Source organism: Diadema setosum, chromosome 14 (assembly GCF_964275005.1).
Source record: "Diadema setosum chromosome 14, eeDiaSeto1, whole genome shotgun sequence".
Classification (NCBI taxonomy): domain Eukaryota; kingdom Metazoa; phylum Echinodermata; class Echinoidea; order Diadematoida; family Diadematidae; genus Diadema; species Diadema setosum.
The window spans coordinates 1,145,972-1,169,775 of record NC_092698.1 but is presented as its reverse complement, the minus strand read 5'-3'; the positions used below and the strand labels follow the sequence as shown (position 1 = coordinate 1,169,775).

Below are 23,804 nucleotides of genomic sequence, written 5' to 3'. Positions count from 1 at the left end.
AATAACAAGTTTAGTTACAATATTTATGAGCTACTGAAATCCTTTCATCTGTATGGCTGAGAGCAAATTTGTCATAGAAATGTGGCAATTGTTACTGATAACAAGATTTATGAAACAGGACCCAGATCTGACAGGCTGACATATCATTTCTTGAATTATCATTCTTTCAATGTCTGTCTTGCCTGCTCTCTTTTGTTCTAAAAGGAACCAGATGCAGAAAATAAACTTCTTTGGTATTGTGCTGTAGGATTTGTATATGACTTTGTGTAATAAAAACGGAAGATCCTTTTGTTTGAAATACCATCAAATTTAGAGTATAATTTCAGTTGAAATTGCCCCCCATTTGGCGACTGTTCTACTTACAACACAAGGTTTTTTGTATCAAACTAGAGAGAGAATTTGACACTGTCACAGAAGTTTCAAGCACCAAGGTATTATCAGCTTTTCATAATACTTCAAAAAGGAACTTGCCAGTGGCTTGGAGAAAAAGATAGGGTACATAATATGAAGATAATTACTCATTAGGTTCCATGAAGTAATGTTGTATTGTACTTTATAGGTAAGCCATTTTTTCGAGGTACATTAAACTCAAAAGCTCCCTTTTATTGGAAATTCGCAAAGATATTTTTCAAATGATGGTCAAATCTTGGGGACATAAAAGGCAGACATCTGACCCCTTTGTGCTTTCTTTTCAACTCTTGGTGGCATCAGGCCATAGCATGCAGCGAGGCATTGGTTCGTCTTCAGCCAGTGGACACAGCCCATCGTATTGACGAGGTCCAGAGACAGTACGTTGACCTCACCAACCTTTTGGTGAAGCGCATTGATGACATGCACCAGCAGCGGGGTGGGGCCAACTCGCTCATGGCATCAGCTGGGCGGAGTGGTGCTGAGTTTGATGAACTTGGGTGAGTCAACTTTACCTGTTCCTCCTAAAACCTCCATGCAACTCAACTGTTTGTAATTTAAAACAGGCAACTCCTGATATAACAAATTCCTCAGGACCAGCAGTTTTATTTTTATTTTGCTATATCAAAATGTCATCATAGACGAACAGTAAACTATATAAACACATATGGAGTCCGACCTTGATGATATGGCCATTGATTAAACAGATCTCTTTGTTATCCGGATGTCAAGTGGCTGACATGTATTTTCAATGCCAAATCTCTTGTTAAACCAACACACATTTAACCAATATCATGTAAATGCAAGACATATTCCAATCATTGTGATGGATTGTAACTTAATCCCGCTTCAACATTGTAGCAAAGATTAGTAAGATGATCACTTGTTTATAGACCTACCAGGGAGTGAAATAGACTTGCAAAAATGGACATAAAACAATCAACACTTTGCTTTCCAAGCAGAAATTATAGCGATTCATTGTTTCCGCCAGTATTTTAAACATCTTTATCAGCAGTGTTATTGCAACTATGGACAGCTGCTAGGTATCAAGGGAGTGATAAATTTGTCAAAATAACATGTGTATACCCCTAGCATGATGTGCTAGACGGTAGTCTGTTATCATTTGTGGATTGGTTGGTTAATGTTAACCCTTGAAATTCATCAGTTTTCCGTTCCAATCTAAAAAATTGTAGAGTGCTGTGAATGCCTTGGTTATGAGCACTACGGCAGTGCATAGTTAGAGCTGAATTAGACACATGCTGTCTTCACTTCTAAATACCACCTTCAAGAAAAACAAACAAAGACAAACAGAAAGAAACAAACAAACTTAGATTAATTATATGAAGAGCTGTGAGTTATTTCTGATGAAGATCTATCTACTGTATATGCCAAATATTTCGGGAGTCAGTTGCAATTCGCGAAATTAAAGACACTTGAAAATATTGACTCTCATCCCAATATGAATGTGATGTACTCGTATACATTTCTCTTTTCAGTACAAGATTCCATGATCGCGAATTTAACCACTCGTAAAATCATCAGGAAGTCTCAATTCGCGAAAATTTAGACTCGCTGAATATATGGCGTATACAGTAAGTTCGAAGTTCAAAGTTCTAAGATTATCTATGTTCATCTGTAGTAACTAGGCAGTCTTCTTGTGTGATTTTCAACCTGCAGAGATGAAGTGAAAATGTGCAAGCGTAGAGCCAGTGAGCTCCAGGAGGCCTGTCACAGGATCCTGGAGGATGAACAGACCAGGAGATCCTCCAGTCAGGAGAAGGAACTGTCCCGCATCCAGGAGACCCTACACAAACTCCAGCACCAAGCCGAGGAGTCGGAGGGCAGAGGTCAAAGGTCTCGCTGTGAAGAACATGGCATTGATGTGGAACATCTTAAGAGCATGAGGTAACATGCAAATGCATCAAGATCTTGAGGAAGGGGCACTAGCCTGACTTCAAGACTATTTGTCTTTTTCTCAAGCTTCCAAGCCATGTCCATACTCATAGATATTTTAGTAGAGGGAAAGACTCCTTGTACACAAGGTTATCTCATTTACCAGATGATTTTCACACTGGCTAGAGCAATGACCTACCCCATTGGAACCAGAATCTAATACAGAATGTGACATGAGTGTTAAGAGGTCTGATTCTGTGATCCTGATTGAAGTTTAGAGACTGTAAGTTCTGAAGATGCAATTTGATTTGTCATTGTACAATGCAATGTGCAGGAAGTGCATTTTGATTGTCATTTTATTTCATTTTATTTCATTTTTGTCAAGCCTACCGGAGGTGTGGGGAGAACTAAGGGCCCAATGTTAATTTTTTACGGTGCATTTTGATTATGACTCATAACTTTTGATGTATATGTCCATTTGTGACCAAACTTGGATGGTAAATGTCCCTTGGGGAGTTGAAGGTCATCACAAGGTCAAAGGTCACAGACATGGGTCAACGAACTTTTAGTTCCCAATGTTAAGTTTTTACGGCGCGTTTCGATTATGGCTCATAACTTTTGATCCCTTTGTCCGTTTGTGACCAAACTTGGATGGTAAATGTCCCTTGGGGAGTTGATGGTCACCACAAGGTCAAAGGTCATGGGGGGGGGGGTGTCAATGAACTTCCAGGAGTTAGAAAAACATTACTTTCTTCTAGGTGAATGGGCGAGACACAATTTGGCACTTGCCTTGTTTTTTTTTTAAACCCCCGCCACACATAGTGTGAAGGGGGTATTGTAGGAATCACCGTGATGTTGGTCGGGCGGGCGGTCGGTCGGTTGGTCTGTTGCAAAATCTTGCGTCGCGAACTCCTCCTACAGTTTTGAAGCAATTTAAATGAAGCTTAGGGTAAATGATGATATTGAGGTATAGATGTGCAAGACATGTTTTTTATGTTTGTCGGACAATGCGTTGCCATGGTAACCATAATTTTACCAAAACCTTGTGGATTGAATAACTTCCATAGTGTTTAAGCAATCAATTTCAAAATTGGTATCTATGATGATCTACAGGTGTAGTTATGCAAGACACTCATTGTGTTTGTACTTGATAAAGCGTTGCCATGGTAACCGCTTGTTTTCTTCGAAATCTTGTGGAGTGAACAACTTTAACAGTTTTGAAGCAATTGAAATCAAATTTGGTAGGCATTATGGCCTTGAGGCATAGATGTGGAACACATAATCTTTGTGTTTGTCGGACAAAGCATTGCCATGGTAACCATAATTTTACCAAAACCTTGTGGATTGAATAACTTCACATCATTCAAGCAATTAAGGTCAAATTTAGTATGTATGATGATCGGGAGGTGTAGTTATGCAAGACACCAATGTGTTAATATAAGAAAAAATGTGTTGCCATGGTAACCACTCATTTTTGTATCAAATTGAACCATTTAATCTATGAAGGTGAAATTTGGTGTGTATGATGCTCTTTAAGTGTAGTTTTGCAAAATGTCCTTTGTATTTGTATCGGACAATGCATTGCCATGGTAACCGCATGTTTTTTTTTAACCCTAAAAGGGCCGGGGGGGGGGGGGGGGGGGGGGCGGCGGCGTTTCGCGCTATAATTCTGTAACGCGAGAAGGCCTCATCGCGAGGCTTCTTGACTTTCTTCGTTCAAGTCTCGCGCAACTTTTGAGACCAAATTTGCAACGTCCGCGCATACTTTTGCAAAGCCACGCCCATTTTTGTAACGGAATGTCGCTCCAAAACGGGCACAATTTTGTGATTTTGTGTACATTTCCTATGGAAAACAGTGCTCTGTCATGAAAGGCATAAAAACCTGATTATTTTTACAATTAATCACTTTCATTGATTAATTTTGTGCTAATTATGGTAGAAAAGTGGTCAGTGACAATTTCCAATGAAAAAACAAAGAAAAAACAAAAGTTGAAAAACAAAGAAATACATAAGAAATTCTGAAAACAATAAAATACATAAGAATTGAAATGAGTTTTGGAAGTTTTTGTGATGTACAATTGTTTAATATGCTAAAACAAACGAGACATGAAACTCGTCACGCTGACGAGTTAGGTGATACGCCTGGGGTCATCAGATGTCGGTCATCTGTGATCGACAAAGAAAAGAATAAGATATAGGCACCTTGAAGTTATATTGAGCGTGCATGCAAAACGGTTTCTCTAACCACTCGGCCACGGGACATCCACGGAAACGGTAAGGCCAAAAAAAAAAAATGTATAGATATTACAGGGGGAAAAAGTCAATGCCCACTCAACAATCGTGGCCGCGTGAACATGTATTCATTGCTAGACGGAAATGCGGCCTTGTAACGACTGATGTCGCGGTGCCATTTCTGGCAATTTCGGAAAAATACGTCCCGCATACATAAAACCTATAATCGGCTGATTTTGATACCTTGCCTTCAATCACAATTTTCAGTGTGATGACGTCATCAAAGTACAAAACAATGACATGGACTTGAAAGACAATTGCTCAAAGTACAACACCTCCGTTGTCGTCATTACATGCTATGATCGGTTTGAAAAACCCAGCCTTCAGAATTCTGCAGCAGTCTAAGCAATGTGGTCTCCAACACAAAACAGAGTGATTGTGTGTGTGTGTGGGTGTGTATAGGTGCGTTTATATACGAACGTGATTTCTGCATGGACGAATGTGTAATACACCATTGAAGAAAAAAAGTAAAATAGATAAGTATTTTGTTTCGTGCTCTTATGGGGTTCGAACCCGCACGTGTGCAACCTTACGTGTCTGAGACGTCGCCTTTAACCTCTCAATCATACATCTCGACGAGAAAATATGAGGAACGTAAGCTAATATGTGAAAGATGACTCAGGAATCGTTTCGTCCACCTTCCATTCTCATTTTCAGTTTTATGCTGCAAAATTCTCAACCTGGTGAGAAGATCAAAAAAAAATAAAATATATGATTACTGCAGCCTATTGTCTCAGCTACAACATACTTAAGTTTCAGAGGAAATGAAGCAAAATCAAGTGAGGTAAAGGTGCTCGAGCGTTATCGAGTCAATGCATGGTTAAAAAACAAAAATCCCCTCCCATAGACATAACGTATAATCTTCGCTGATTTCGGTATCTTGCCATTTATTAATCACAACTTCTAGCATGATGACGTAATCAATTTAGAAAACATCGATATGGACTTGACAGACAGTTGGGCAATGTGTAACATATTCATCGCACGGTTTCAGTTTGCTGTAGAGGTGAAATTCGATCATTTGAATATGAGGCAGCTATAAGTACCTGTATGAAATTATTATAGGCATGGTTATCAGATTCCCTTAAAATTTCCTTATAATTGCTTTATTTTTACACACAGGTAAGCTACCCCTTTAAACTCGTCACAGTTTAATTAGAATCTTTAACATTATACATTAGTACCATATTCAGTTCCATAGCTGGTCACGTTTGCTAATTAATTAAGATTAATTGTCTAGAATGTGTCATATGGCCAACCTGTATACACACGTATACACACACACAATGCTAAATGTATGTATCAAACCTCTGTAACACAACTTTGAACTAACTGTAGGAATTATCGCTGCACTTATCATCCATACTTTTTATCACTATCTGAAACTCCACAAAAACCACTAATTGACAAATAATCAGCAATACAGAAGACTGACTTAAAGGAACAATTCAAATACCTTTTTTACAATGTATAGCTTGTTATATGTATAAATCAGCACAAAGTAACCACGACTATATTGTGTTACTGAATTGATATGGACAAATTTCATTTTGTTACAATATACTAGCTCAGTTTGAAAAGCCCAGCCTGCAAAATTTGCAGCAGTCGAAGTAATGCAATCTCCAACGGAAAACAAAGGGATACTGTGCGAGTGTGTGCGTATAGGTGTGTTTACATGAGAACGTGATTTCTACATGGACGAAGGTGTAGTACTCAATTGAAGAAAAAAAGTAAAAAAAAAAAAAAATTATATTCTTTCGTGCTCTTGTGAGGTTCGAACCCGTACGTGTGAAACCTCACGTTTCTGAGACGACGCCTCTAACCACTCGGCCATACGTCTCGACGAGAAAATTAGAGGAACGTAAACTTATGTACGTGAAAGATGAATCAGGAATCGTTTCGTCCGCATTCCATTCTCATTTTCAGTTTTAAATTGCAAAATTGTCAACATGATGAGGAGATTTCAAAGAATAAAATGCATGATTACTGCAGCTTATTGTCACAGCTACAACATACTTAAGTTTCAGAGGAAATGAAGCAAAATCAGCTGAGATAAAGGTGCTTAAACGTTGTCAAGTCAATGCATGGTTTCTAAAAAAATCACCTCCCATAGACATAACACGTAAACTTGTCCGATTTTGCGTCTTTACCTTTAAGCACAATTTAAAGCATGATGACGTCATCAAATGTCAAAACTATGACATGGCCCTGAAAGGCAAATGTTCAAAGTACAACATATCGGAATTTGGGATAATATTGAGCTTAAACAACAGAGATACGAGCAAATAAATGTCAGAAACAGTACCTCAAAAAAATTAATTCCACTTTTTTGATTTCAGATGATGATATGATGACGTCATAACGTATTTAAGGAGATATTGATACTTGAAACGTTATTTGCAATTCATATGTTTTTGTAATATGCAATAAAAACATAGGGTAACCAGACGTTTTAAAGAGCTATGGCGAAATAAACAAAGACATGTTTTTCGCTATATTTGCACATAGACCCGCACACGAAATTTCAACTTTGACGCCAACGCATTCCTTTGTTATAGCTCAAAATTGATCGGAAATCAATGGATATTGTTACTTAATGTATCAGGAATCCAAATCTGTCAAAAAATGTGCATTTTCATTTTGCTTACGCGCACTACGCACGAAAATGTGCGGACGGACGCGAACGCGCGAAACGCTTAAAATTGCAACTGATTGACAAATTGCCCTACATCGACGTAAATAAGCACTGAATTGATCAGTGTTTCTTAGTAGTAGCCATGATAAAAAAATTCATGGGCGTACATACTCGAGCAGGATTCGAACCTACGACCTCCTGATCACCGAACAGGCGTCATCTCCACTAGACCACCGAGCTTTCGCCCGACAGCAAGTGTTGGTTCTAATCCTTATAGCATGCAGCGGGTACTGCTTTGTTATTCAAATTCATGAATTTCTTCCGTCGAGATGTTTTCATTGCAACTGATTGACAAATTGCCCTACATCGACGTAAATAAGCACTGAATTGATCAGTGTTTCTTAGTAGTAGCCATGATAAAAAATTCATGGGCGTACATACTCGAGCAGGATTCGAACCTACGACCTCCTGATCACCGGTGATCAGGAGGTCGTAGGTTCGAATCCTGCTCGAGTATGTACGCCCATGAATTTTTTTATCATGGCTACTACTAAGAAACACTGATCAATTCAGTGCTTATTCACGTCGATGTAGGGCAATTTGTCAATCAGTTGCAATGAAAACATCTCGACGGAAGAAATTCACGCTTAAAATTGTCTGAAACTTCGAGATTTCCCATTGGTAAGTTGTTTTGAGCCTTTTAAAAGTTTGACGCGCGCGTACGCGCGCGTAATAATGTCCTAGGTAATTAGCATTAAAATGTAAGATAGAGCGTGACCTGAACTTAATGTCCAACGAAAATGATACAGAAATGACCTTTAGTTATGAAGTTATGATCGATCATGTAACATGGTCCGAAAATCACAAAATGGCGCCTAGATGACGTCATAGATATGTTACTGTCATGAAAACCTTATTGTGGCTAGATATTGTCATGAGACATGTTCCCTGAAAATGTCATGTTATTCCGTAATGTCATTCTTGAGATATTGATGACACAAAATTGTCCAGAAAGAAAGAAGAATAAAAAGAAATAAAGAGAGATTTTGACAATCACAATAGGTGATACGCTGATAGCGTATCACCTAATTAGACTCTCAATGCTTTTAATTAAGCTAAAATATCACCTTGAGCTTAATTTGCATAATTAATTAATTAAAATTAGAAATTGATTGTTTCAAAAAATCGTATAACACAATCTTGTAGATTATGACGCGGGTCTCACGCATGCAAAATTTCATCGCGATTGGGGGGGGGGAATCCGCCCCCCCCCGTTCTGAGCATAGCCAAAAAAGCCCGGCCCCTTTAGGGTTAAATCCTGTGGAGTGAACTTCTTCCACAGTTTTCAAGCAATTGAAACCTAATTTGGTAGGCATTATGGCCCTGAGGTATAGATATGGAACACATAATTTTTGTGTTTGTCACACAAACCGTTGCCAAGGTAACCACAATTTTACCAAAACCTTGCAGATCGAATAACTTTTCCATCATTCAAACAATTAAAGTCAAATTAAGTATGTATCATGATCTAGAAGTGTAGTTTTGCTAGACACCAATGTGTTAGTATAAGGAAAATGTGTTGCCATGGTAACCACTCATTTTTGTATCAAAATAAACCATTCAAGCAATGAAGGTCAAATTTGGTGTGTATGATGGTCTTGAGGTGTAGTTATAAAATGCAAAAAATCCCTTGTGTTTCTATCAGACAATGCATTGCCATGGTAGCCACACTTTTTACCCAAACCTTGTGGAACCAACTGTTACCACAACACTCAAGCAACTGTTGTCACATTTTGTTTGTATGATTGCCCTCATGACATCACATACTATAAAGCAACACTAGGGGCGGGGGTATTAATCACCTTCAGTGATAATTCTAGTTTGTTTGTTTTTTTGGTGTTGTGCAGAGAGAAGAGTAGTAAGGGAGAATTAATTTGTCCATGTGCAGAGAGAGGTGTAAAATGTGTCTTAATTTTTCACTGTGGAGAGATAGACACCCTGGTAAAAGGTGTTCTCATTTTGCAGTATGCAGGATAGGTATAAATTGAGCCATAATTTGTTGATTTGCACGGAAAAGCAATTTGATGAGAGGTGTCTTAATTTTTTTAAATGTGCAGGGAAAGGCACCCTGGTATTAGATGTGGTTTAATTTTTCATTGTGAATGGGTAGGTATAAAGTGATCTTTGATTTTTCAGTGTGCAGGAATTGGTAAAAAGTGGACCATAATTTTCAGTGTGCAGGGATAGCCATTCTGGTATAAGATGAATCTTCATTTTTTCATGTGCAGGGAAAGGCTCAGTGAAGTGAGCCTGATGCGAGCTGCCAGTCCTGCCATTATGAACATCTCTCTTGCTGACAAACAGGATGACATCAGCCTCAGCAGCAGCTACACCTCCCTCAGCTCTTCTTCCTCCTCCCTTTCTCTCATGTGGAACAGTCCCCTGGCATCTGCAAAGCCCACACTGCAGAAGCAGGTGTCGTGGGAGGATCAACGCCAATCAGGGGAGTCCTCAGCATCCTCCAGCAGAGGGACCAAGCCAGTGGAAAATGGCTTGTGTCTCACTGCTGAGCACCGCGCTGAGCAAGAAGAACTGAAGGCTAAAGTGACAAAACACTTGAATGACTTGATCTCAGGGAAAACTAGTAGTCATGGTGATAGCAAACAGTCACAGTCTTCCAAAGTGAACCAGTATTATTCATCAACAAATGATGAGAAAGGCTATGCAACCCCAACTAATTCTTCACCCATCGAAGGTGTGTATGCTGCAAGGTTAATAAATACAGTGCCTACAAGTCACCGTCCTTCAGATAGAACTAGTGTGTTGCTAAGCAACAAGGCTAATAGCGGTCACATGATGAGTATGAAGAGCACCCTCCCTGATGTGATTAATTTGATAGATGGTCCGGTGAGTCAGGATTCACCAGTAGATGGAGAGAAATCAAGCAAATTTGGCAACCTTTCTAGTTCATGGCATGGAGGAGGCAGTAGTGGAAGTAGCAGTGGTTTAGCCAAGAGGAAACCTCTTCTCTCAAGATTGAGACTGACAAATGGGAAAGATAGCATCAGTAGCTTGAAGCATGCGAGACACAGCAGTGAGAACAGTGTGTTATCAGGGGTAAAAATACCACTAGGTGGGGAGGAGGAGGTGCTGCATAGACCGGTATCAAACAGTGGACTGGGGGCGCTCTCCGTGCCTGGCTTTATGCGAAAGCTTCGCCCCACAGCAAGACAGCCTAGCACTGAGGTTAATGTCCAGGCAGAACCTGTGGCAGCCAGCCCTAGTGATGTGGGCATTGAAGTCAATGGAGATACCTTCCACCCAAGACTGAACTCAGACTCAAGTCTGAGCAGCACGTCCTCAGACGTGGTCTGGTCGGACACTGACCGTCAAGACGGCCAGGAGACCGCTCCGATGTACAAGCAACGGGCGGGGATCCTCAACCGCACGCGCAGGACTGGGGAAGGGAATCGCAAGTCTCGCAATCGCCACATCAAGTTTGCCTTGGACGAGGATAAATCGCCTTCAAGCCCAACACCAGATTCATCATACCGTCGCCGCGATCTCTCCCCAATTTATGAATCGGAGTCGCGGCGTCAGCAGCGAGAGCAGGAGAGGGAGTCCGCCCCACTTGACATTCCAGCGATATCGCCACCAACAAGCAACCTGAACGCCATCATGCTGGGTCACCGTGAGTACCGAGTCAACTACTATAGCAGTGATGATGACTATGAGACAGAGTCACCCCCACCCCAGGACAGTCCTCCCATCATTGCACCTACTGTGGATGGAACCAACACTGAACACCAAGAACAGGTGAGCTGCCTGTGTAGTAGTCTTATTCAGAAACTTCTACTTAATTGCGTTACACTCCATAGAACTTGTGATAAAGTGCTCGTAGCGGAATTGTTTGATTTGTTTTCATGGCTGACCGTAGTAGTCTTATTAAGAAGCTTCTGCTCAATTTCTTTATACAACTCCTGTTAAAATATTCATAGCAAAATTGCCTGATTTTTCTTTCATCCTTTATTCAGATGAGCATGAGATTGTTTATGTTGTGTTTGTGTTTCTTTTTGCTTCTATAATTTCACCACATCAAGAATTTCGGAGTATTAATCAAGCCTATAATTTGTCAATTGAATATGAATAGGATTCATTTTGCAGGGCTGCACACTAACCCATTTTTTCTGCCGGTCCAACCTGTCTCTGTCGGACCGGTAAATGCCCCATTTTACTATTTTTTACCGGTCCGAACAGAAAATTTACCGGTCAACAATGACAACCTAAAAAAACATTAAATGACTTGCAAACTTATTTTCTTGTTTTTTATGGACGTACCCCCTTACCCATGTACATTTTACAGATTAATATTCTTTTTTTAAACTTGCATTATTTATTGCACAAGAAATAAAAAAAAAAAAATAGGAAAAAAATAGAATGTTTGTTTGTGAATTACAGTGTAAAATGATAATGAACAAAATCAGATTGTATCAAATGCGTTTGTGACTTTTTCTAAACATCGGCGCACGATTGTATCAAATGCGTTTGTGACTTTTTCTAAACATCGGCGCACGAACTTGCGGCGTAACCTGCTCTTGGTGGTCAGTTGGATTGCGACGATTTAATGAATTATTTTAGCTGTGATATTTTCTGATGCACGCGCTATCAGTACAAGGGGTTCTTTATTTTTCTCCCGATAATCTATTCGCATTGTGCATGCGTTCTTGAAAGGTACACGTCATGCAGGACCGAATTCGCAATCCTTTTTGCGCCCATTTCCACCTCAAATATTAGCGGGATTGTGACGATTTCATAAATTACTTCGGCTGTAATATTTTCAGATGCAAGCGCCAAAAGAGGTTGAAAATGTGTCCTTTATTTTTCCCGATAAACTCTTCGAATTTCGTAAGTGCGTTCTTAAAAAGATGCACCACATGGCCGAATTCATGATACTTTTTGCGCCTATTTCTACCTCAAATATCAGCGGAATTGTGGCGATTTCATGAATTACTTCGGATGTAACTTTTTGTGATGCACGCACCGGCGAGAATGGTTGAAAATGCGTTCTTTATTTTTCTCCCCATAATCTCTTCGCATTCCGTACATGCGTTCTTGAAAGGTATACGACACGGCCGAATTCACGATCTTTATTTGCGCCTATTTCTACCCAAAATATCAGCGGGATTGCGATGATTTTATAAATAACTTCGGTTGTAATCTTTTATGATAACGCACCAAAGTGGGTTGAAAATGTGTCCTTTATTTTTCCCGGATAAACTCTTCGCATTTCGTAAATGCGTGCTTAAAAGATATACGACACGGCCAAAAATCATGATTCTTTTTGCGCCTATTGTTTCCTCAAACTTCAACGGGATTGCGATGATTTCATGAATTATTATGCGGCTGTAATCTTTATGATGCACGGGCCAAAAGGGGTTGAAAATGTGTCCTGTATATTTTTCTCCCAATAATCTCTTCGCATTTCGTACATGTGTATACGACACGGCTGAATTCACGATCCTTTTATCGCCTATTTCTACATTAAATATCAGCCGAATTGTGGCAATTTTATGAATTACTTCATCAGATGTAATCCTTTGTGATGCACGCACCAGCTAGAATGGTTGAAAATTCGTTCTTTATTTTTCTCCCCATAATCTCTTCGCATTCCGTACATGCGTTCTTGAAAGGTATACGACACGGCCGAATTCATGATCCTTTTTGCGTCTATTTCTACCTCAAATATCAGCGGGATTGCGATGATTTCATGTATGACTTCGGATGCAATCTTTTATGATACACGCGCCAAAAGAGGTTGAAAATGTGTCCTTTATTTTTCCCCGATAAACTCTTCGCATTTCGAAAATGCGTTCTTAAAAGATACACGACACAGCCAAAAATCATGATTCTTTTGCGCCTATATCGTTTCCTCAAACTTCAACGGGATTGCAATGATTTTATGAATTATTATTCGGCTCTAATCTTTATGATGCACGGGCCAAAAGGGTTTGAAAATGTGTCCTGTATTTTTCACCCAATAATCACTTCGCATTGCGTACATGCCTATACGTCACGGCCGAATTCATGATCCTTTTAGCGCCTATTTCTACATCAAATATCAGCGGGATTGCGATATGTCATTAACTATTTCGGCTGAAATCTTTAGTGATACATTCATCAGAAGGGTTGAAAATGCGTTCTTTATTTTTCTCCCGATAATTTCTTCGCATTTGTGCATGCGTTTTCAAAATTATACATTGCATGCAGGGCCGAATTCGATATTCTTTTTGCGCCTATTATTGTTTACTCCAATTCCAACGGGATTGCGAAATTTTCATGAATTACTTTTCGGCTGTAATCTATATGATGCAAGCGCCAAAAGGGGTGAAAATGTGTCCTTTATTTTTCTCCCGCTAATCTTTTCCCATTTCGTACATGCGTTCTTAAAAGGTATACGACACGGCCGAATTCACGATCCTTTTTGCGCCTATTTCTACCTCAAATATCAGCGGGATTGTGGCGATTTCATGAATTACTTCAGATGTAATTTTTTATGATCCACGCACCAGAAGGGTAAAATGTGTTTTTTTTAAATATTTTTCTCCCGATAATCTCGTCGCATTTGTGCATGCGTTTTTGATAACCAACACGGCATGCAGGACTGAATTCAAGATCCTTTTTGCGCCTATTATTTCCTCAAATTTCAACGGGATTGCGTTGATTTCATGAATTGTTATTCGGCTGTAATCTTTTATGATGCACTCACCAAAATGTGTCCTTTATTTTTTTTTTTTTCTCTCTCCTCTGTAATCTCTTCGCATTTCGTACCTGAGCTTTTGAAAGATACGACGCGGCCAGTCGAATTCATGATCCTTTTTGGGACGATTTCTACCTCAATAAGCGGGACTGCCATGATTTCATGATTTTTTTTTCCCTCCCTAGTATTATCTCTTCACATTTTGTACATGCGTTCTTAAAAAGTACACGGAAGAGCCGATTTCGTGATCCTTTTTGCGCCTATCTTCATTATGAGACCATTCTGATCGAATGAAAATATTAGCCATTTGTGAAATGACTGTGTAAAATGAAAATGAACGCAATCAGATCCATTTACTGTATCGCTGAATATCGAATGTGTTTTTACTTTTTCTAAAAATCGACACAAGTAAATTAGTTCTAACAAACTGCCACGCTGCTGCGAAGCCGGGATCGGATCGATCTTGCGTTAAAAAATCATGAGTAAAATGACCCAGAAATGCGTGCGCTTCTATCAATGCTTCTTTTCTGGCATGACCGCCGATCGCAAGCAAACGAAAAGCAGTTACACTGTACATGCTCTGCATGTATTGCATTGCATGGCAGTGCGTGAGCAGCGCCAAATGCGCAAGCGAGGGCGAATAACTGGTCGACTGCTAGTGCTCAAAACTACAAAACTGTAATGTATGTTTACTGTACAAAGTGCACCGGTAGACATAAACGAAAACTTGCGTAAAACTTGTTGAACAGTGCGATATCTTGCATTCTGTTTCTCCCTGATCGGGGCTGCTCTTTTCTTTCTACTGACCCCACCAACGCTTTTTTTTTACTGGTCATGTCGGACCGGTAACTTGTGGATTTCCTGAAAAGTTACCGGTCCGACAGTGACTTTTACCGGTCTTTGACCGTCGGACCGGCGCCAGTGTGCAGCCCTGCATTTTGTAATAAAGTCCTTACAGATATTTCCAGCATTACATTAAATTGGCAGTGATGTAATTGATGCAATTTCTGATGTTGCAGACTGTATTAGAATTTGTTCTCAATGTCAATGTAGAGTTGAATGATTCTTCCGAGTAATGAATGAAAGGGCATTAATTCTGAAGCTTGCAAGTTTTTTCATCATTAAAATGGATTGCAACTCAATGAAACTGGAGAATGGATAGCTTCTTACACTCTACAAAGCAAAATATTTCACATACAATGTTGACTTAGAAAGAGAGGATCAAATTTTTGTCATGTGATATATCTGCAGAATCACAATGGGACTGCTCAGCAGGATTCCTTGTTGGACGGAGAAGACAGGTTTTGGTAAGAAACACTCACATACATTTGCTTAACTTTTTATTTTGCTACAACAATATCTGTAAAGGTACAAATACTGTGAAAACAAAAGCATTCATATCAAGGATGAACTGCTGTGAAACTTCCATCGCAACACCCCAGTAATACATCATTTGCGAAAAAAAACCCCAACAACAATGAAATTAAGTCAGCCCTTTAGTCATAGTTTAAGCTAGATCAGGTATATTCCTCGTTATCAGGACTTTAATTTACATAGCTATAACTGGTAATTAAGTCTTTCTATGAGCAAATTAACATTTGAAATTACGCATACATGGTACGTTGCATCACATATGCAATATGTATGCATAATTGCAGGTGATATTGTTTGCTAAATGTATGTGAATGCATTCCAATTCTACACGTGCCTTGTGGAGTTTTCTTTGTTATGCAAGGAAAGTAGAGTGACCGTGTTTAACTTTTATGCTTTTGTTTAATTGCTTGTCTAATATGGCAGGGGACAGGAAGGGTTTTTGTTTGCCTGTTTGTTTGTGTGTTTGTGTTTTGTCCTGTTTGCGTATTTGTTCTGTCATTGCCGCAAAAGTACAGGTACAATATAGATGACATAACAAGTGCATCATACAAGGACAGTGATAGTTGTATCAATACTCATAACACACTTCCATTATGTAATGTACCACTACAAAGGAACGAAGGACACATAGTGTTGCTGTTTTTTGGCACTGTTATTTTTATGAATGCGCTGAAGTGTAGGGGATATTTGTGTGTGTATATTCACACGGAAGGAAATACACATGCTCTACTTCAGAGTCATTTAATTTTCCACATTGAGAAGGTCAAAACGTATCCTGTTACTATTTGAATGTTTGTTAGAGACTATTTCATAAACCCCAGGGTTGTTATCTAAACATTGCAAAATTTTGGATGCGGGAGTTATTATGGTTTTATGTTTGTGTAATTAAAGGTGTGTGTAAAATTGTAAGGGTACACTGTATGTGGGTGTAATAGCTTATAGACTTGTGCAGGATGTTATCTTAAAAGTCTTACAAGTTTCCAGTGTTCATGGTTGTGCACAATTGCAACATGAAACTTAATAACTGACCAATGACTGCTTGATAATTTTGCTGGATGAAAGTGCTTACCCTCTTCAAGCTAAACTTGGATTCCCCCAAATTTATGTGAAAGGTGCATTTTGAATCAAAGGCTCATGCATTCAGCTTGAACAGTGCTCATATTCATCTAGAGTTTAGAGACGAAAATATTTTCCAGATTTCCTTTCATTTTCTATGAATGCCCTAACTCCATAGCTGCATGATGCGTTAAGTAAATGTTGCATTGACAACTGGAATTAGAAACCGGTTATTCATATTGCAGCTGCTTTTAATAGGTACAAACGCTGTATCATTGAACAAGTTCACAATGCCCATTTCAGTTAATCTCCACATACATTGTATGTTCCCTCGCCAATTAGGGCTTCTTTCAGTCACACCATAGCAGTATTCTCAATTCGCCTTTCAGTGTCTTATAAATTTATTAAAAGAGAAGAGTGAAGGTCTGTTTCTTTGTAATCAAGATATTGGGGGAAAATAATGATGATGACAAGCACACATTATGTACAGTTGAAAGCAATGTCTTAATTACAGTTGTATGACTAGTCTCCCCTATTCTCCTCTTCAAGGCCACGAAAGTCCATAAGCACCCATAGAAACTAAAAAGTAACAATTAGATGGATTTCTTTTTCAAAGAAAATTAGCAATATGTTTAGACCAAGGATCCACAATTGTCATTAAATGCTATTCGTGGGTGACAGGCATTGTGCAAGTCTTTGAATGTGCATGTGAAAGTACATCACTATGATACCAATTAGCGGATGTTCTCACAGAATTCGTACACTGGATAGATCTTATCAGCCATTGCATAATGCATTACAAATATGATAGGGTTAGTCATGTGATGGTTAAAATGGCATCAATTATGTTCATAGTTTCACATCTTTGGGAAGCGTTCATTCTCATGAGATTCATTGGTTGGACCAATTAGATCTTACATTGTAGTTGCATGAACATCATGAATAGACAAACCTTCGTGCTTGATTCCTGTAGAGGTTTATAGTGTGGGTGAACTATCAAAATATGTCACAGTCAAGGGATTCCAGACGGGATATTTGTTTCTGGGAATAGAAATATCCCGATTACCTGTATTGATTTCCCCCTTCACGCTTTACTGCTTTGCCCGCCACCATGAATGAAACATGTACTGCATGAATGGGATTCCTCTTCAGTACATGTATACCCCCACCCACTAGTGTGAAACCTACATCCGCCATACTCACCTGTTCTTGAGTAGAACTGAAGTGCAGGTTGCATTCCACACACACCAAGTCAACCCCCACCCCATATTCTACATCATACCATGAAACCATGCATTTACTGTGAATGAATCAAATGAATGTGGTCTGTGTAAATTCCATTCATCCTGTATTATAAATATCCTTATGTTTAAATAACCCTTCCAGTAGTATGGTGTGGCTTTGTCTTAACCCGTTGAGGACAGGCTGATTTTGCTACAACATGCATTTCCCATAGACCCTTGCCCGAGTATACTCGGGACTCGTCCTCATCATGTTAAATTGTAGGCCCTACATGTAGTCTGTCTTGTATGGTTACTGTACGTGATTATCTGATATGATTTATTAGTGGAAAAATGAGCAAAGAAAATGGGATTCCATCGGGATTCGAACCCTAGACCTCCGGATTGCTAGCCCAGTGCTCTACCCACTGAGCTATAGAAAGCCCTAGTTTCAGTGTTCGTCCCAGAAACCCTTAGTTCTCAATGCTAGAATTATCTGATATAAAACAAAGTAGTAAGCTTGAGGAGTTTTCAAGTATTTTGAGTGACACAACTAATGTGGCTCGATATTGAAATTTTTGCCTTCATTATTTCCGCATTTTTATTTTTGAAAATCATGAACATAAATATAACAATGAAATGACACAGACAAAATTAAATGGTGTACAAAAACATAGTCATTGAGCAATTATCATCTGAACTTATGATTTGTAACCTAGATTAGTTCATTGGTCTAATTCTAAGATAATTTTCACACTATCACAACAAATTCATTGCATCTTATCAATGTAGAACAAAAGAAAGAAAAAAAGAATGCAGGATACTACCATCATACAATTTGTAAGCACAGCTTGATAAGGACAAGAAAATGTGCCAGGAAAATTCTGAATTAAAAAAAAAATGAAACAAGAATTTGCATGTGATAGTTGGCATGTAATCCATATTATCATCAGAATTATGGTACTACGGTTTTTGTTATGATTACACAATTTGTCGGTGATATTATTTGTCATCTTATTTCTGGACTGAAACTTGAGCACTGTTTGTCTATAGCCATGCGAGCCCTTCATGCTATTCTAGAGACTGGTATCTGTAATGTAAGAGCTGAAGGTCATAGTCAGGATGAATGTAATAGGGCCCATTGGCCAAAGTGATATGAAACATACACTGTGTATAGTAGTTTAAATGATACATGTAGTACACAAAGGACTGAACACAAAAGTGAAACAAACTCTATAGATAGTTGCACATTTAAATGCAGCTGCGAATACTTTATGCGCTATAATGATGTCTGGCAGTCACTCAACTTGTATGTAATGAATGGCACTGGCATGCCAGAAATGTAGAATATAATATTTCATCATAATGATTTTGCAATGACTTGGCCCAGCTGCAATTAAACAGTGCATGATGAAAGCTAGAAATTGTCTGTTGTTTGTTGTAACAACAGAAATAAAAATGGCCATTGTAAAAGACCAATTTGCTATCAAACATGTTCAACTTAATTCATCCATCTTTACATAGTAACAAGCTTTTCTGTTAACCTTTACTTCACAAGTACTTTTCAATACATGAAATCCAGTTTGCATGCATTAGTTGTTGCTATGCCAGGCAAACTTCGACGGGCAAGCTTTCAGGTTGTCAAGAAAAATCATTGTTTGAAAGGCATGCATAAGGTTTGAATAATAGTAAACCAGTTTATTTACCACAAACCATACACCATAATATATTAATGCATACGGTAGAATATCAGTCTTGCATGGATGAAATACAGTACTGATCCTCATTCACTACATCTTCTATTATTAAAAGTTACTGAAACTCTCTTTCATCACAGGAAACATTGCTTAGATATTTGATGAATATATTGTATGAATCTGAAATCCTAACAAATGGAAATCTGTCCTTTGAATCACTTGCATTGATTGCAAATGCACTTGCATTGATTGCTTTGAATCACATGCATTGCAACATCGCTTCATTTTCTTTCTTTCTTTTTTGTGAGGATTCTTTGTATACAAGTCTTGCCGAAGATTTTCTCAGGCTTGCTAGGGTTGGTGTAGGAAGTGATGTGGGTGTATGGGTGTCTGCAGCAATAGGTTGGGTACAGGAAAAGGGTAAGGCAGTGGTAAACATTCTAGAGTATTTTCTCTCCTCTGTGCTAGATTGTAATATGGTCATATCCCATAATTTTTATCAAAGATTTAGATTTCTGGGAAGAGTGTAAAGGATTTGTAAGAGGGTTAATGCAGAGGGGCTTATTATTTAGTGTTTTGATGATTTAATTCATTGCAACTTGATATAATATGCAGTACTTACGTCACGAGAGCTAGATTCAAAAGGAGTTTTGATGGTATGAATTAGATATTGTTTGTGCATACTGCAATGTTGCATCTACTGAACTGAAAATTTCAGTGCTACACTGTGTATGTCTGTATGTTAGTGGTTAACCACAGTTCCAGCTGCAACATTGCACTCCTACTTTTGTATCCCCCCCCCCCCCCCCCCCCCGTGCTTTTTAGGGTACTCATATTCTTGTTCCCTCCCTTTGACATGTATGGTCTGTTTAATTTTTTTTTTTTTTGCTGTCTCTAATAATGTTTATATGTAGTTTGATTATGGTTTCCCTCCTAAGCCTTGACTGTGCATACTCCTTACAGATCATTCAAGGAAAAGAGTGGAGATTAGATATTTGGGGTAGAATCTCATGGTCATCCAAAAGATGTCAGATTCTTTTTCAAGCTCACTTGAGCCAAATGGCTTCAGTATAAAGCTATTGCGATCACTCACAGTATATTGAGTAGGCTAGAGTAAATGAGTCATTAGAGTTTGTTTTAAGGGCACTCCAAAACATTGCTAAGTGCAAGGATGACTTGACGGAAAAATATCCTCATGGACAGTAAGCTTTGCTGTTGGGTAGCAAGTAAAATGTTAAGACAAAGCATTTCTCAGAACTTATGTTGCTCAGTAATGACTTTTGACACAGATAAAATATTCCAAACTGATGATATTTTTATATCATCAGTTTATCGAGTAGGCTAGAGTAAATGAGTCATTAGAGTTTGTTTTAAGGGCACTCCAAAACATTGCTAAGTGCAAGGATGACTTGACGGAAAAATATCCTCATGGACAGTAAGCTTTGCTGTTGGGTAGCAAGTAAAATGTTAAGACAAAGCATTTCTCAGAACTTATGTTGCTCAGTAATGACTTTTGACACAGATAAAATATTCCAAACTGATGATATTTTTATATCACTATTAGAGTGGGACAGAGTTGAGGTATCGGTCAGCAGTATGATGTTGAATTTCCTGAGCTGTAACTGAAACTCACTTGCTGAAAAATAATTCCAGGAAAATGTATATTAATCTGGGTGACATGCATGTAGCTATCATGAAAATTTTAGCAGCTTGAAGAAATGTCTCAGGCAGTTCCATTCTTAGTCTTAATCTTTTGTTATTGGTGGTTGACCAGTGGGAGATAACAAAATATTTCCAAGAAAGCCTACATGAAATTGTGGTGACCTGTGCCAAGTAAGTTTTAGCCATGTGGTTTTGTCACTGCCGAGCCACATTTCTACACTTACCTGCATATTTTTCTTTTATTTCAAACATTAAGCCACATGGAATGTGATGATTTCCATCAGGGGTTTTTGCATCACATTGGCTACAACATGTACATGCATGCTATGACTGACAGAAAACATTGGCCTTTGGCATTACATTGTTAAAGACAAGAGTCATGCTGTATAATCAAATCAATGTAAAACAAAATTACTACTGTTTGAGTGTGACATAGGGCATAATAATTTGGTGACTTGCCCACATAAATAGGGAGGAAAAAAGTCTTGAAATTATAATCCACTTTAAACATATTGGGTATTCCTTAAACTAAACTTTCCATAGCAAACATAAAGGAAAATACAACATGCAGTTATAGAAACAAATTACAGGATCTTACCCAGGAAGCATCATCAAGCATTTTGATCAGGACAAAATTAGGAAAAATGGGTGGGGGGGGGGGGGGGGAAATAGAGATGATGACAAATGACAACAATTTCTTATAACACATCTTCCTCTCTCTTCATTAATATTTTCTTTCTGTCACTTGATAAGCCGTGTCAGCCTTGGACCATTTAAACATAACAATAGTTAGGTTCACACGCTGTTTCTAACAATGATTAGCTTGTAGTTTAGCGCCGTGTGGACGCACTCGAAAGTTAGCAGTCTTTAAGTTTAGTCGATGATTAGAACCACAAGACATCTTAGGGTTTATGCTCTCTCCACGAGCCACGGGGGGGGGGGGGGGGGGGGGGGCACATGTAGTTTCGCTCCATGTGGACACAATAATCAATGAGCTTGAGAGTTAGCGTGAACCTCACGTCTTGTTCGCTGCATTATTTTGTATGGGCATAAGGTCATCTAGCAAAGACTCTGCACTTCCGCTGTAATCATTGAGTGGGGCTCGCTTGTATTACATAAGTTGAAACTTTAAGTTTAGGTGCGCATGTGAACCCACGTCGTGAATTCACGAGTGAAGCTAATCATCGACAGTTAAGGTTTCGACCTAAACTTTAAGTTTGGCAACTGCGTGTGAACATACATGTAACTCATGTCAGAATTTCAGAGCTTTGGTATTTGTTCCAAGTTTATCATTTGACTACCAGCAACTAGGGATAGCTTATAGTGGTTGTGTCGCTGCCCAGAAAACAGCAGGTGACAGGTACCCTGATTTTTTTTTTTTTTTTTTTTTTTTTTGGGTGAAAAGTACATGTTCCTTTGATATTATTCCCCATGCTTTCTAAAAGAGGTGAGTCGATTGCTCTTTCATTATAGTAGAAACATGAAGTATTGTGTAATTTTCATTATACATCATCTTCTTTAAATCGTTGTTCTGATGTAGTGTCACAAGCTATAGTAGCCTTCTCACCTGGCTGTGGTGGCACACCTAACTTTTACAAATTCATAACTTGTGAACAGAGTATCCAATTTTCCACAAAATTTCCCTGATGTGTTAGACATATTGTATTGCTGCATTCACTCAATTCAGATGAATGTTTGGTTTTCATTCCCCTTTATTGATTCATTTGCCCGAATGGGGCAAATATGACAAGGACCCATCAGTGATATCTACACGTAGTTTTGCATACATGCTGCAGGCTTTAATACCAGCCACCAATCAGCCTTGACAGGCCAGTCACCTTTAAACTCCCCACCTCTGGATGATACCAGTCATTGTGCCTTCACCAACACTATCCTTGAGATTTGTCCGTTCATTGAAAAGATGCGAAAGTGGTTGTTAACTACAGAGATGTGAGGACATTGTAATCTGTGACCTTACACGTAGTCAATGTGTGAGCTTAAAAGGAGACCTCAGTTTGATTTTCAGACTTTGACATTTGAAAAACTATAAATTGGTTATACTGGGTACAGAGTTTCAGAATTTATAGCGATTAGGATGAGTAATGAGAATGTTTTCAAAATGTATAACTATCACAATGAACAAAGATGATGACATGGCAGCTTCACCATATACATAAGAATGCATGAGTGCTGGCTCAAAGGAAAAAAAGATTTAAAGAAGAAAACATGCATAAATTCTGCTCGGGTGAACTTTCCTAAAGCCAGCAGAATTGTAGTGGAATTACATTGCTACATTTCTGAAACATATGTGAGCCTCCTATGTCAGCGTCCTTGTACATTGTAATTTGTTTTTTGGGGTTTTCAGAGTAATGGTTTATCTGCTCAAGGACCACAATAAATTCCACATACAGTATCTATACTCGAAGCTGTCGATTTATGAACTACATGATGTGAAATTATGACTTCCCATGGACTTGCCCTTTAAAAGAAGCTGGAGAGAGGGATTGCTAGTATCTCATTTGGCACGAGAAATGAAAGTCACGTTCACGTTCTCAAGGATGACCCATTGTCTGTTTAGATATGTGAGGAAATTGTGCTGGTACAAACATTTTTTGCTTAAAATCCCTTGGCTTGAGTACAAAGTCTTAAACTTGATCCGAGCCTACACTGTACTACTAGTAGCTATGGATAGTTATGGTGGAAGTTGATAAAAAGTATCTGAATGAAGCCAATGTGTTTTGAGAAGATTGGCGTAGCTTGTGTGGGAGTGTAATAATTTTTTTCTTTAAAATCAAGTGCATTTTGCTTGA

At 38.7% G+C, this 23,804-nt stretch overlaps 1 protein-coding gene across 1 annotated transcript in view; it reads left to right on the top strand.

Annotated features, from left to right (window-relative positions):
• LOC140237817 (uncharacterized) overlaps window positions 1-23,804 on the top strand; it is a 50,107-nt gene that overhangs the window by 14,200 nt on the left and 12,103 nt on the right. Inside the window, exons 9-12 of the mRNA XM_072317746.1 lie at window positions 712-908; window positions 2,086-2,313; window positions 9,517-11,044; window positions 15,237-15,292. Coding sequence (XP_072173847.1) covers window positions 712-908; window positions 2,086-2,313; window positions 9,517-11,044; window positions 15,237-15,292 — 2,009 coding nt within the window. The remainder of the gene's footprint in view (window positions 1-711; window positions 909-2,085; window positions 2,314-9,516; window positions 11,045-15,236; window positions 15,293-23,804) is intronic.